A 13,887-nucleotide genomic window follows, 5' to 3' on the forward strand; every position below is an offset into this window, starting at 1 on the left:
TACGGTCACTACGAGATCGTATAGCTCCGTATCCATCCATTTTGACCAGTCAAAGAATCCTCTTGGCACAAATTATGCTCAAGTGTAGTTATCGAACCCGAGACCTCAAGTTTGATGAGCGAACATGCTAACCAGCTACACAACCTCCCGTTATGTTCAATGAGAGGAAAATAACCTTTTATGCATTCGTGTGACAAGCATGCTGTGTTGTGTGTGTGTGCGCGAGTCATTGGGATTTCAATCATAATCGTGTCATGTGGCTTTGGTGGTAACACTATCCACAGTGGTGCAGAAATAATGCAGCCTTAGTCACCTTACCTCTCTCCACGTAGTACGTTGGGTCCCACCAGTCAGAGGGTGAAACAAACAAATTAATAAGAAAAATTAAAGGCGCCAGCGGTGTATCTTACCTCACACATCTCGCTACTGCTCGGGAACACTGTCCAATTGATCCCTCTGTTCGCTCACGTACTATTTTAAGTGAATCCTTATTATAACATGCACACAATTTTGGGCACTTGTATTCGATTTAAGTCAGTGTGCCACCGTATCTCGTATACTTACTACTCCCTCCGTCTAGGTGTAATAAGTCAAGTTAGAAGGTGCAACGGGACCAAGGTGCATGCGTGTGCGTGTGTGTGCGTGTGTGTGTGTGTGTTTAACAGCATGTGTGTGTTAGAGAGAGCGGCAGATCGACCTACTCCTATAGAGAGATGGTGTGTAGTGTACGATTTTAGCCGCGAGAGTCGGTGCATCCTCTCATTTGCGGGCGTGTCCAGTAGGGACATGTGAACAGCTGCCATGCCCGCTCCTGACCAGCCTGGCCCACCCAAAGCCCCTCCATCGCCCGCGCGCGCTTCCTGCCCGAAACGGTCAGCACCGCTCCAAAGAATCGGTGTCGCATTCATGCTCGGGCAGAGCGGACGTGACCTCTCACTGGCGCAAGAGTGATGGTTGCTTCGTCCGTCCAACTTACTGCTGGGTCTATGTGATTTGACGGCTCATTGTTCTTTATTCCTGAGGTGGTAGGACTGTTGATGTCCCACGCTTTCGGCGAAAGGAGGTACTCCCTCCATCTAGGTGTGTAAGTCATGTCAAAAAAAATAAGAGACGAGGGGTGTGCATGCTTTTAATGACTTGAGACTACCAAACACGACATGCAGTGGTTAGTTCATTGCATGCAATGCTATTAATTAGCAAATAAACATTACTCTAAGGTCTTTTGTTTTCCCCTTCTCCTTGGTCACGGTGCACAGGCTAAGATGACTTACTCACCTAGACGGAGGGAGTAATACTAGATTACAATTTTCTCCATTCTTACAGCGGAGGATTGCAAGAGCAGTGAAAACACGCAGGCTCTGCGCGTTACCGCGAACAGCCGTATATCTCTCCGCGCAAAATTATCGATTTCATAGAACTAAAAAAAACTCTATAACCGCATGACAAATGTGGTAGCCAAACTAAATAAACTCCCATCATCATTTGGATCATCCCACATAAGGAAAAAAGATCAGCCAACTCCTACTGCATAATGGGATTATATTTTTCTTTTTGACATGTTAATGGGACTTAAAAGCTCACTTACATGCATGCTACCAGTGCATGCTTGCATGCAGACATGTTGATGTGATTAAAACCCACTCACATGCATGCCACGGTATTTCTGCATGCTTGCATGTGGCTTAGTGTGGAGCCTCTCAACGTCTAGATCAGACGGCTATTATGGACTGATTTAGTTCATCTAACGGCTACATTAATTTTGATGATGTGGCTCAAGGAGAGGATAGAGAATTCCTAGTAGTCGGGGCTAGCTATTACTAGTAGATAAATCTTTGTAGAGATTCCACTAGGTGAACTACATACGAAACAAAATGAATGAATCTACACTTAAAATGCATCTATATACATCTGCATGTGGTTCATGGTGAAATCTCTACAAAGACTTATATTTAGGAACGGAGGAAGTACTAGTATAGTACGTACTGTAATTTATCAACGAGATAAATTTGTACAATGCTATGAAGCTTCCAGCTTCTGTTACATGTATCTTGCGTCCAAGGTTGCCCATTGCAACATTTCATCAAATACAAAGGAGACTAACATGCATGCTATTGCATCTCAATAATTGAAAAATCATAGCCAATATGTACTCCCTCCGTTCCAAAATAAGTGTCTCAACTTTATGCAAACTTTAGTACAAAGTTGTACTACTACTAAAGTTGACACTTATTTTGGAACAGAGACAACTAAAGAAAAAAAAACGATCCATGCAGTCCCTAGCCCTTGAACCGTAAACCCTAACCAGGCTTAAATTTGCTGGCAATGTGGAGCTACCCAAGAAATGAAGTTTGCAACCCTATGACCATCCGATCATTTTGTGCAGTTTCACCAAAATCGAGATGAGCATCCCTGTGGCAAAGAAATTGAAGAAGCGTGATTAGAATAAGATTACTGGTACTAGTTGATTCACAAATACAATACGTAGAAGCCAGTAGAGGTATGTGCAGGGCAAAGAAGTAGAGAAATATCCACAGGGAGTGATGTGGGAAGCTGGAGCAGTGGTGCAAGCCGGCTGTAAAGGGAGTTGTACCTGAGGGACGTAGCTCAACCTTGAGGAGGGCGGCGGGAGGCGGCAACTGCCCACGTCGCGGCAGTGAGCAAGGGACGAAGGCAACCTCACCGGTTTTGTGAGAGAGAACGGCGGGGACCCCTGATCGGGACGTGCCGATAGTGGGTTTTCGCCATCGGCGACGGTGACCGCATCTACACTAAGCATCCACCCCTTCCCCCAGCGGACGTGATCCGCCGGGATGTGTGGGGATGTACATGCATGACAAAAAACGCGACCTACTGTGACAAACACGTATCATCACGGAAGTGTGTCTTTTGTAGTGTCACAGTCCGGATTCGTGTACGTCATGAACGGAGGGGCAGTGAGCTGGATGAGTTCCAAGCAAGATACAGTGGTCGATTCTACCACAGAAATCCAATACATTGTGGCTTGTGAACTTGCAAAGGAAGGTGTTTGGATCCGGCATTTTCTGGATGATCTTGGTATTTTCCCAGCCTCGTTGAAACCGTTGGACCTTTATTATGATAATTTTGGTGCCATCGCACAAGCCAAGGAGCCGAGGAATCACCACAAGGTCAAACACATAGATCGGAAATATCACCTGATACGGAAGATCGTAAAGAATGGTGATGTAGACTTATGCAAAATTCACACGGATGCAAATGTTGTAGATCCATTGACTAAGCCGCTTCCACAACCCAAGCATGAGGGGCACGTTAGAGCTATGGGCATTCGATGTCTATTTGATTGACTCTAGTGCAAGTGGGAGACTGTTGGAGATATGCCCTAGAGGCAATCATGTATGATGATATTTCCTATGTGTTTATGAATAAAGATAGTCCTTGGACATTATCAATGATGTGTATCAGCAAGTACGTGACTTGTTTGTGGGACTATGCATTGTATGATGACTGTCCTAAAAGGTCCCTAGTCGAAAGGGCTGTGTGGATGCGCAGTTGACTAGACTAGCATATGACACAGTCGATGGCTTGGTCTCACTAGCCATGGAGCATTGGATGCTAACCGGATAATATGGACTTGGAAAGGTCTGGTCAGATTCGACGTAGTCGGATCCGAGTCGAGATAAGGTCCAAGTCGGACAGACCCAACTATGAGAGGCAATGATGTGTCATCTGTGAGTCTCTAGTACAACATATGTTCTATGTCCTAAGACCTGAGCTGATGCATGTACTCGGGATGGTGACAGACCTGCTTTGGGCCGACCAAACGCTACTCCGTGACTGGGTAGTTACAAAGGTAGGTTTCGGGTTTGTCCAGTCCCATGCTGCGAGACATGGCCGAGAAAGATGGGATTTGCCCCTCCGATCAGGAGAGATATACTCTGGGCCCCTCGTGTGATCCGACCAGGATAAGCATGGCCATGCGACAGGGATTATGAGATAATCCAGTTTGTGGTCGGTATCACTGGAACGAGAAAGAGGTCGGGCTAGCACAAGGTTGATAGTCTTGCCTTGAGCCCAACAACATATATCGTGCGGCAAAGGGAACAAAAGTGTGACACGTTGTACAGGTTCGCCTAACCAGCTTCACAGTCTGCTTGGTGGTTGGCACGCCTTGCTAGAGGCCGCTACCAACCGTGTAGGTCGGAGGTGATCCGAACTGTGACCAAGCCGACTTGAACCTAAGGGGTCGCGCACTTAAGGGAAGGAACCTAGCTACGAGGTCGGATCCGAGGACACTGATCGGATGTGATTCGAGCTGTATTCAGATTGTGGCCGAGTAGACTTGTGGGCTTTAGGGTCCATGTGAGGCCCAAGTGTTGAGCCTGCGACGGACGCCTATATAAAGTGGGGGTGCGGCACACTCATGCGATTGATCGCTTCGGCGCTGTCACTAGGGTTTGCATGTGTTGCGAATAGCCACCTCCACTCGCCGCCGACTGTGTGAACGGACCTAGCGGTCTGCCGCACAGTGTTCCTCCTGCACGTGCGGATAGCGTTAGAGGCGTTGCACTTGCGCCGCTCCGGTGAACTTGTACGTGGGATTGGACGACCGGCTGTTCGAGGGAGATAAGACGAGGAGGAGATGATCCACGTGGACGCGCTGCCCCAACTCTTCTTCCGCTGCACGGCACTGCACGTCTAGTGGTAACGAACTGTGATCCATCTCCCATAGCATGTTCCAGGTTGTTCTGCGCGTAGGAACATTTTAATTTGTAGTCGACGCACCCTACCGTAGAGTCCAACAGGACAGCCTGTCCCAAATCAGCTTGGCAGTTTCTAGAGCACTCACTCTGTCGAATCGTCCTTTGCTCAGATGACCACATATGATATTCTTCGCTTGAGAATCGAGTTGCTTGAACCTCTTTACATCAGCAGCATTCACAGATAGAGTGACAGAGGGAACGCCATTTTCCACAACGTACCAGAGATCGTTATCAATTGCCTCTAGATGCATGCACATCTTGTTATTCCAGTAGGGGTAGTCCGTCCCATCAAAGGTAGGAAACCCAGTCGAGACGTTGATCATACCTGTAGTTGACATAACTAAAACTCCAGGTGGTTAAACCAAAATCACACAGAACAAGGGAGTACCTTGCTCTGATACCAATTGAAAGTGCATTACATCGACTAGAGGGGGGTGAATAGGCAATTTTTATGAATTCTTCACTGGGGAATTTCAGGGTGAGGAAATTCCTAAGCGAAGAACTACTTGCAGCGGAATAAGTACGCATGTATAAGCATAACAAAGCAACAACATAGTCATCATGATGAAATGAAATACAAAGCACAAAGTACAGGAAGCATAAACATAGGATAAGCAGGATGAAGACAAACTGACTGAAGAAATAGGATTGAGGAAAGTATTCAGTCAAAGTCTTCAGACAGTAATGATCAGGTTCATCAATACATAACTGAGGAAATGAAAGGGTTGAGGAAATAGAACCAGTAGGCCTGGTGAAGACAATGATTTGGTAGACTAGTTCCAACTGTTGTGACAGTTGTACGTATGGTTGGAGCGTCTGGTTGGTGGTTGAGCAACATATACTTCTTCCTCAAGCTTACCATTGTGGAATGCACTATTCACATCCATTTGATGTAAGATGATATTATGATGGTTAGCATAAGCAAGCAATATGCGAATAGCTTCAAGTCTAGCAACCGGTGCAAAAGTTTCATCGAAATCAATTTGTTCAACCTGTGTGTAGCCTTGAGCTACAAGACGAGCCTTATTCCTCACCACAAGGCCATTTTCATCTTGTTTATTGCGGTAGATCCATTTGGTGCCGATGATGTTGTGCTTGCGTAGTCTGGTCGCTTGACAAGCTCCCACACATTGTTGAGATCGAATTAATGCAATTCATCTTGCATGGCTTGAATCCACTTAGATTCCATGAATGCTTCATCAATTTTGGTGGGCTCTATGATAGAGACAAATGCAAAATGCCCACAAAAGTTAGACAAATGTGAAGCTCTTGAGCGCGTGAGAGGGCCTGGTGCATTGATGTCGTTGATAATTTTCTCAATCTGCACTTCGTTTGCAACGCGAGGATGAGCAGGTTGACGACTTTGATTAGGCCCAGCAATTTCTTCAGGGCCATTTTCTTCAGTAGCACCAGCATGATTTTCTTCATGACCCGGAATGACTTCTTCAGCAGATTCTTCGGTAGGAATGACATCCTCAGTAGCCTTGAACTTGATGGATTCCTCATGTGACATTTCATCTAGCACAGGAGGTAGGTGCTTCAGTTTCATCGAACTGCACATGTATAGTTTCAACAACCTTGTGATGATAGGTGTTGAAGAGTCTGTAGGTGTGTGAGTCCTTTCCGTAACCAAGCATAAAACCCTTATGTGCTTTCAGTACAAATTTAGAGTGGTGGTGAGGATCTCTAATTCAGCATTTAACACCGAAAACTTTGAAATAACTTACATTGGGTTTCTTGACAGTGAGGAGTTCATATGAGGTCTTTTTGAAGAATTTGTGAAGATATACTCTGTTGATGATGTGGCATGCATTTGCCTAGAAACGTTGTGGAGTCTTGTATTCATCAAGCGTAGTGTGAGCCTTCTCCAAGAGTTCTGTTCTTGCGCTCCATGATGCCATTCTGCTGAGGAGTAGAGGGAGCAGATAGCTCGTGAGTAATACCAAGTATATCAAGATATTCATCGAGTCCAATGTTCTTAAACTCGGTTCCATTATCACTCCTGATATGCTTGATCTTCACATCGGAGTTCATAGATGCTCTTGAGGAAAATCCTTTGAAGACTTCCCGCACTTCATTTTTGTAAGTGATGATATGCACCCAGGTGTAATGAGAATAATCATCAACAATGACAAAGCCATATAATGATGCAGAACTAGTGAATGTGGCATAATGAGTAGGGGCAAAGAGATCCATGCGAAGTAATTCAAAGGGACGAGAAGTGGTCATGATAGTCTTCGAGGGATGCTTGGCTCTGGTGATATTTCTAGCCTCACAATCCCACAAAGATGATCTTTGAGGAATTTGACACCCTCGATGCCAATTACATACTTCTTCTTCGCGAGTGTATGCAAGTTCCTCATCCCAGCATGACAAAGTCGTCGATGCCATAACCAGCCTTCTGAAGCTTTTGCAAGTAGACATGTGGCAGGCTGTGGTCTTGCAGAGAAATCAACAATATACAAGTCTCCTTTCCTAAAGCCTTCGAAGACTTTGGAATTGTCAAATTCCATTAGCACAATGCAACGATATTTGCCAAAGACGACAACCATAACAAGATCACAAAGCATTGAGACAAACATGAGGTTGAATCATAAGGACTCAACAAGCATGACTTTATCCATGTGTCTATCCTTTAAGATCGCAACCCTACCTAGACCCACTACCTTGCTTTTGCCTTTGTCAGCGCAGGTGATATGCTTCAGATGAGATGGAAATAAAGCAGTGTCCATCAATGAGTTCCTGTCACCGGTCATATGATTTGTACATCCACTGTCGAGGACCCACTCAGTAGCTTTGGGTTGTTCATCCTGCAGATGAGTTAGTGCAACTTAGGAACCCATATACTTCATCATTGAAGAATATGATATCAACTTCATCAACAATAACAGAGATAGCAACATGAGAACGTGAGAAATGAGTAATTCATTTCTTCATGATTAGCTTGTGTCCATTCAAGCACATTCAGGTCTCCAGCAAATTCTTCAGATGATTAAGTTCATCTGGAGACCTGACCCTGCATAAGAGATTAGTTCTTTTTCTTCACCACCCACATTTGAAGGGGTGGCAAAGAGTTCATCATTCCGTGAGCTACATAAGAAAAAGATGGCATAGAAGCCAGTGCACTTCGTTTCACAGAAGCGGGTTTAGGATAAGCATATGAATAAGCAGAGAAATTCTTCGAGGACTTATGAACATAATGGTTTGAAGAATAATGCACATATTCATAGCCTTTAGACTTTCTCTGTGAAACAGAAGTGTTAGCACGATGATGTTCATATGAGGATTTTGATCCACGTGAGGAATTTGATCCATATGAAGAATTTGGCCCATAAGAGGACTTGGATCCATATGAAGATTTTGATCCATATGAAGAATTTGATCTGGGGTTCCTATTATTCATAGGTGGTGTCATGATGACATTCACCTGAAGATTTTCAAGGCACCTTTTGGGAACCCAGATTTTCTTCATAGGGGGACCGTTCCTGCAGTTAGTTCCAACATACCGACCAAATACTTCACCATTCTGATTCTTGAACAGTTTATAGTTGGAGTCAAATGACTTATCAGAGGAATATGAAGATTCACAAGTAAAGCCATATAAAGTGCACGGATCTACGGAAAGTCCTTTTGCAACAACCCATGAGGTTTTGGTGTACTGCTCAGGTTTCTAGTAGGTCCCATCAGCATTGAGTTTCCTCTCAAAGGCAATACCCTCTTTCCTAGGGTTCCTGTTCAAGATCTGCTTTTTGAGCACATCACAAAGAGTTTGATGCCCTTTGAGGCTTTTGTATATGTCTGTCACATACAATTCCTTCAACCCTGCATTATCATCAGTGATACTTGTGGTATCCTCAGATGAGGAATTTGTGACCACGGAGATAGTTGAAGAATTTGGAGCAATAGAAGCATTTGAACATTCAAGTGAAGAATTAGCAGATTCACGCTCAATGCATATCAGACATGGTGGAATAAATTCTTCCTGAGCGGAACTGATCTATTGAGCAAGCAATGAATCATTTTCCTTCTGAAGATCTTCATAACTCACTTTTAACTTCTCAAGATCTTGCTTTCTCTGAAGAAATTCATAAGAAAGCTTCTCATGATCATATAAGAGAGTTTTATAATGATTTTGAAGGTTGTCAAACCTAGATTGAAGTCTCGGAAGATTGTTAGTCAAAGTCTTAGTTCGATTCAATTCCTCACCCAACAGGTCATCGCTTTTGTCTAGCAGATTTTGAACTTTTTCAAGAGCTATTTGTTCTTTAGTGGCAAGGGAAGCAAGTTTAGTGTAGCTGGGTCCAAATTCATCACCAGATTCATCATCACTAGATTCAGAAAGGTAACATTCAGTTACCTTGGCACCTTTCGCCATAAGGCATGGTGCAGTGGATGATGATTCTGGAGCGAAAGTCATCTTCTTGAGTGATTCTTTGAAATACTCAAACCAAGGATCATGACGAGTTCGATGACCTTCATCGACCTCAAAGAGTTGGTCCCAGATAAGCTTCCCATGGTTGAGATGCATGATTGTCCTGAATTGATTTTGGGACAAACAGGAGCAGATGATATCCTTCGCCGTGAGGTTAAGTAGAGTGTACTTGCAAATATCATCAGCCTCCGTCATCTTGCATAGATCGGTAAGACCAATCTCAGTGGCGGTCCATAGTTCATTGTTCATCGCAATGAGTCGCTTCTTCATCATGGCCTTCCACTTGGGATACTCATGATCGTCAAAGATGGGGCATGTCACTTTCTTCATTCCTGCAGTCGACATAACTAAAACTCCAGGTGGTTAAACCAAAATCACACAGAACAAGGGAGTACCTTGCTCTGATACCAATTGAAAGTGCGTTATATCGACTAGAGGGGGAGGGTGAATAGGAGATTTTTACAAATTCATCACTAAGGAATTTTTAGGTGAAGAAATTCCTAAGCAACGACACACTAGTAGTGGAATAAGTACTCAGGTATAAGCATAACAGAGCAACAACATAGTCATCATGATGAAATGAAAACAAGTAGAGAGTACAGATGGCATGAAAACAGGATAAGCAGGCTGAAGACTATGTGACTAAGAAATTGGATTGAGAAAATAGAGAAAGTCTTCAGTCAAAGTCTTCAAACAGTAATGATCAGGTTCATCAACACATGAATGAGGAAATGAAAGGGTTGAGGAAATAGAACCAGTTGGCTTGGTGAAGACAATGATTTGGTAGACTAGTTCCAACTCTTGTGACAGTTGTACGTCTGGTTGGAGCGGCTTAGTATTTAAACTCGAGGACACACAATCCTCACCATATTCTCCTTGAGCTAAAGTCACACAGACCTCGCCCAACACTCGTGGTAAGTCTTCACAGGTGACTTCCAAACCTTCACAGACTTGGTCACTCGGCGATCCACAATTCCTCTTGGATGCTCAGACCATGACGCCTAACCGTCTGGAGGATACACAGTCCTCAAAGGTATCAAGCGTCGGTTCCACACATGAACAATCTCTTTAGTGATGCTCAATCACTTTGGGTTTGTAGGTGTTTGGGTTTGGGTTTTGGGTTTTTCTCACTTGATGATTTTTGCTCAAAGTCCTCAAAGGATGGGATCCTCTCAATGACAAGTGTCAGTTTCTTACGGAGCAGCCAACCAGCTAGTGGTTGAGGGGGCGGCTATTTATAGCCTAGGGAGCAGCCTGACATGATAAGACATAAATGCCCTTCAATGATATGACTGTTAGGTGGAAGATATTTTTGGACAGCTGGCGCATAGCACAGCAACGGTCGGATATTTGAGGTTCAAATTCCTCAGGGCTATCATGCTCCTCATTGTGTAGGCAATCCACACAGGCGAATTCCTAACTCCTCAGTCAGAACAAATTCCTTAGAGACCAGAAGATCTTCGTCTTTGTCACTGAAGAAATTGACTGAAGTGATATGAGATTTCCAATGGCTTCACTCGAAAGGATTGGGCATGTGTAGGATTTTGAGATGAGCATCACTTGGAAATCAGTTTCCTTAGTATTACCTTGACCCCCTTTAACAGTACGGTGTTTCCTATGACTCAAGAAAGAGAAAATGAAACTATGAAAACAAAAGTCTTCATGCTTCATAATCCTCGCATGAATATCCAAGTCTTCAAGGTCACACCAATTTCTTCACTTTCAAAATTTTCAGGAGAACCAAAGTCTTTAGATGAAGACATACATTTTTAGGGGTCGACTTTCATCGTAAATATCAAACTCCTCATCGACTTTATAGAGGCTGTGTGCACTTACAAACATATTAGTCCCTTAACCTATAAGTTTTCAATACACCAAAATCACTAAGGGGCACTAGATGCACTTACACTTGTCTGCTTGAGGTGTGTTTTGTGCACAAGGTTGTGTTTGTCCCTTCTTCTCTAGCCGGTTGGGTTTGCTTCGTTGCTTGCAGAAAGAAATGTGTTTAGAGGAAATTCGTTGAATTATATGAGTGAAATTCCTTGAATGTGGCTGTAAAAACTGCCCAAGTCATTCTGGTCTTTATTGTGCAGTTTTGTTAATGTTAAGCTTCAATGTTTGCAGGGATATCTAAAGGTGTCATCACTTTAACAATGTGACTTGTTGATGAAATGTATACTCACAAATAGAAGCGTTTGCATTCAACAATTGCGTGGAACTATTTGCATTTAACAATTGCAGTGAACTACTTGAATTGAACAAAACTTGCATTGGATTTTATTTTACGTTTGGGACATTTCGTTGGACGGGTTTTGGATGCCGACTCTTCTACCTCCGACGTTGGCGGCATGAAAGGGGGAGGCAGAGGGGTTGGGGGAAGGTGCATGACCACAATAGCCTCGGCGGCGCGGCCTGCTGCAGCAGACTTCAACTTATTTGCCCGTGACACCGACATCGACTATGCGGGATCCCATGACGACCGCTTGTCGCCCGACTTAAGCAGTGTTTTGGCCTTTTATGGACCACTACCGACTGACCCACCCCCTCCACCAGGGCGCGTGTGAGTGAAGATGGTGCGACAGACAATGATCTTTGCAGTGGTGGACGGAGGAGACGCGGTGTCGGAGATCGCATTGGCGAGGGCGATGAGGTCTTGGAGGTCTGCGATGCCCTTGGCGGGCCAATCCATGGCGCCTCGATGGTCGCCGCCGTCGGCACACAGAAGGGAGGCGGGCGACGGCGACACGCGTGAAGAAAAAAAAGCAGTAGGTCTGTCGTGCATAGTCATTTTGGTTTTGGTCGGTTGTGTTCGTGTCCGCAAATCTGCAACTGAAGGTGCCCTCTTTCGGGGCTACCCAAAAACAATTTTGGCCAAGTTGAAGTTTTTGGTAGCTATTGGAAAAGTTTTTGCACTTCAAAAGCCCAAAAAGACACTGCCACCCTATAATAGGGCAACTATTGGAGATGCTCTAACCAACTCGTTTGGTCAAAATCACTAGAAAACTGAAGTACAACTCATTTGATCATTAGAGTTCAGGATAGAACTCCAAGCTATTTGGATGGAGTCCTAATAGGCAGCTCTTTACTCAGGCAACGATCCTGACCTCATGCCTCCAAAATCCAACGCCTGAGATTGGTGGCTGAGTCAGACAGATTTTTATGGAAGCCAACCAAATAACCCCAAAGTTGATGATGCAAATCCCCGCGCTCTTATTGGTCTATCTGGGCCTCCCACGGATCACCACCCGCCCGGCAATCTCCCCTTAGATCCAACGGCGGGCGCACCGCGTCACGCGGATCGCTCCCCCCTCGAGCGAAGCTCCCGTCTCCAATAAAAGCCTCGCCGCTGTCCCAACCCACCAAACCCAGAGCATTCCTCCAATCCAGCACCACCGCCGCCAGCTCCACACCTCGAGAGGGACACCTCGTCGCCGGAGAAGCAGCAAGAAGATGGCCGGAAGGAAGGGCGGAGACAGGAAGAAGGCGGTGACCCGCTCCGTGAAGGCCGGGCTCCAGTTCCCCGTCGGCCGCATCGGGCGCTACCTCAAGAAGGGCCGCTACGCGCAGCGCGTCGGCTCCGGCGCCCCCGTTTACCTCGCCGCCGTCCTCGAGTACCTCGCCGCCGAGGTAACCGCAGATCTTCGCTGCCCTCGAGCGTCTGTTCCGCTCTGTTCCTCTTCTGTTGGACAGATAACCGATTCCGTTCTTGGTTGAATGAATCGCAGGTCCTGGAGCTGGCCGGCAACGCGGCCAAGGACAACAAGAAGACGCGCATCATCCCGCGCCACCTGCTGCTGGCCGTCCGCAACGATCAGGAGCTCGGCAGGCTGCTCGCCGGCGTCACCATCGCCCACGGAGGCGTCATCCCCAACATCAAGTCCGTGCTGCTCCCCAAGAAGTCCCCCGCCGCCGCCGAGAAGGAGTCCACCAAGTCGCCCAAGAAGAAGGCCGCCACCAAGTCCCCCAAGAAGAAGGCCGCCACCAAGTCCCCCAAGAAGAAGGCCGCAGCCACCAAGGAGTAGCCGTCCCCATGGCTTAGCCAGTGTTGTTGCTCTGTTCCATTTCTCATGGACAAGATGAGTAGTTGTAGTTTGGTTGGCAGACCTGTATCTGTATGTAATGCCTCCTGGTAGTCTGTAGTGACCCTTTCGTCAGATTCGTGGAGCAAAAGCGTGTCACTGTATCTCTGATTTCTGTACTAAAGATGCACTCATTTGAGTCTTAGTAATTCTCTTGTTCTATATATCTATCTGCAATTGGTCTTGTGAATGCTTGACACCTGCTTTACTTCTGAACATTTGCTACTGAATAAGTTCCATTTGTATGGAATTCTCTCTTATATCATCTGAAATTCCCCTTGCTCTTTGCTCACTGAAACAAACAGGGTACTCCACCTCCCTACGAAACTAAGAAATGATGGTGGTGCTAAATTGGACAATGAATAGTTGAAAGGTAATAACCAAGATGCTTCAGAAGTCCTGCAGGCAAACATGGCAAATTATAGCTTGACCATTGCTCAAAGTATTCTTGCAGACAATTTAACCTTTCAAACCACAAAACTGGCAAACATTTGGCTGCTACGTAGAGTAGATGCAAACTAAACTAAGTCAGATGAGGTACTGCTTATTTTGGATCCACATAAAGAAAGCAGAAAGATATGATATCAAACAGAGATGACTAAATGTGCAATAACAAGCATCACTGCATGCAATTCCG

At 45.3% G+C, this 13,887-nt stretch overlaps 1 protein-coding gene across 1 annotated transcript; it reads left to right on the forward strand.

The window, feature by feature from the left end:
• Window positions 1–12,521: 12,521 nt before the first annotated feature.
• On the forward strand, window positions 12,522–13,418 carry LOC119324611 (histone H2A.1-like). The gene is made up of 2 exons (XM_037598384.1): window positions 12,522–12,798; window positions 12,897–13,418. Exons 1-2 carry the CDS (start codon window positions 12,622–12,624, stop codon window positions 13,191–13,193), a joined length of 474 nt encoding a protein of 157 aa, XP_037454281.1. The 5' UTR covers window positions 12,522–12,621; the 3' UTR covers window positions 13,194–13,418.
• Window positions 13,419–13,887: the final 469 nt, after the last annotated feature.

This window comes from Triticum dicoccoides, chromosome 6B (genome assembly GCF_002162155.2).
Source record: "Triticum dicoccoides isolate Atlit2015 ecotype Zavitan chromosome 6B, WEW_v2.0, whole genome shotgun sequence".
Taxonomy (NCBI): domain Eukaryota; kingdom Viridiplantae; phylum Streptophyta; class Magnoliopsida; order Poales; family Poaceae; genus Triticum; species Triticum dicoccoides.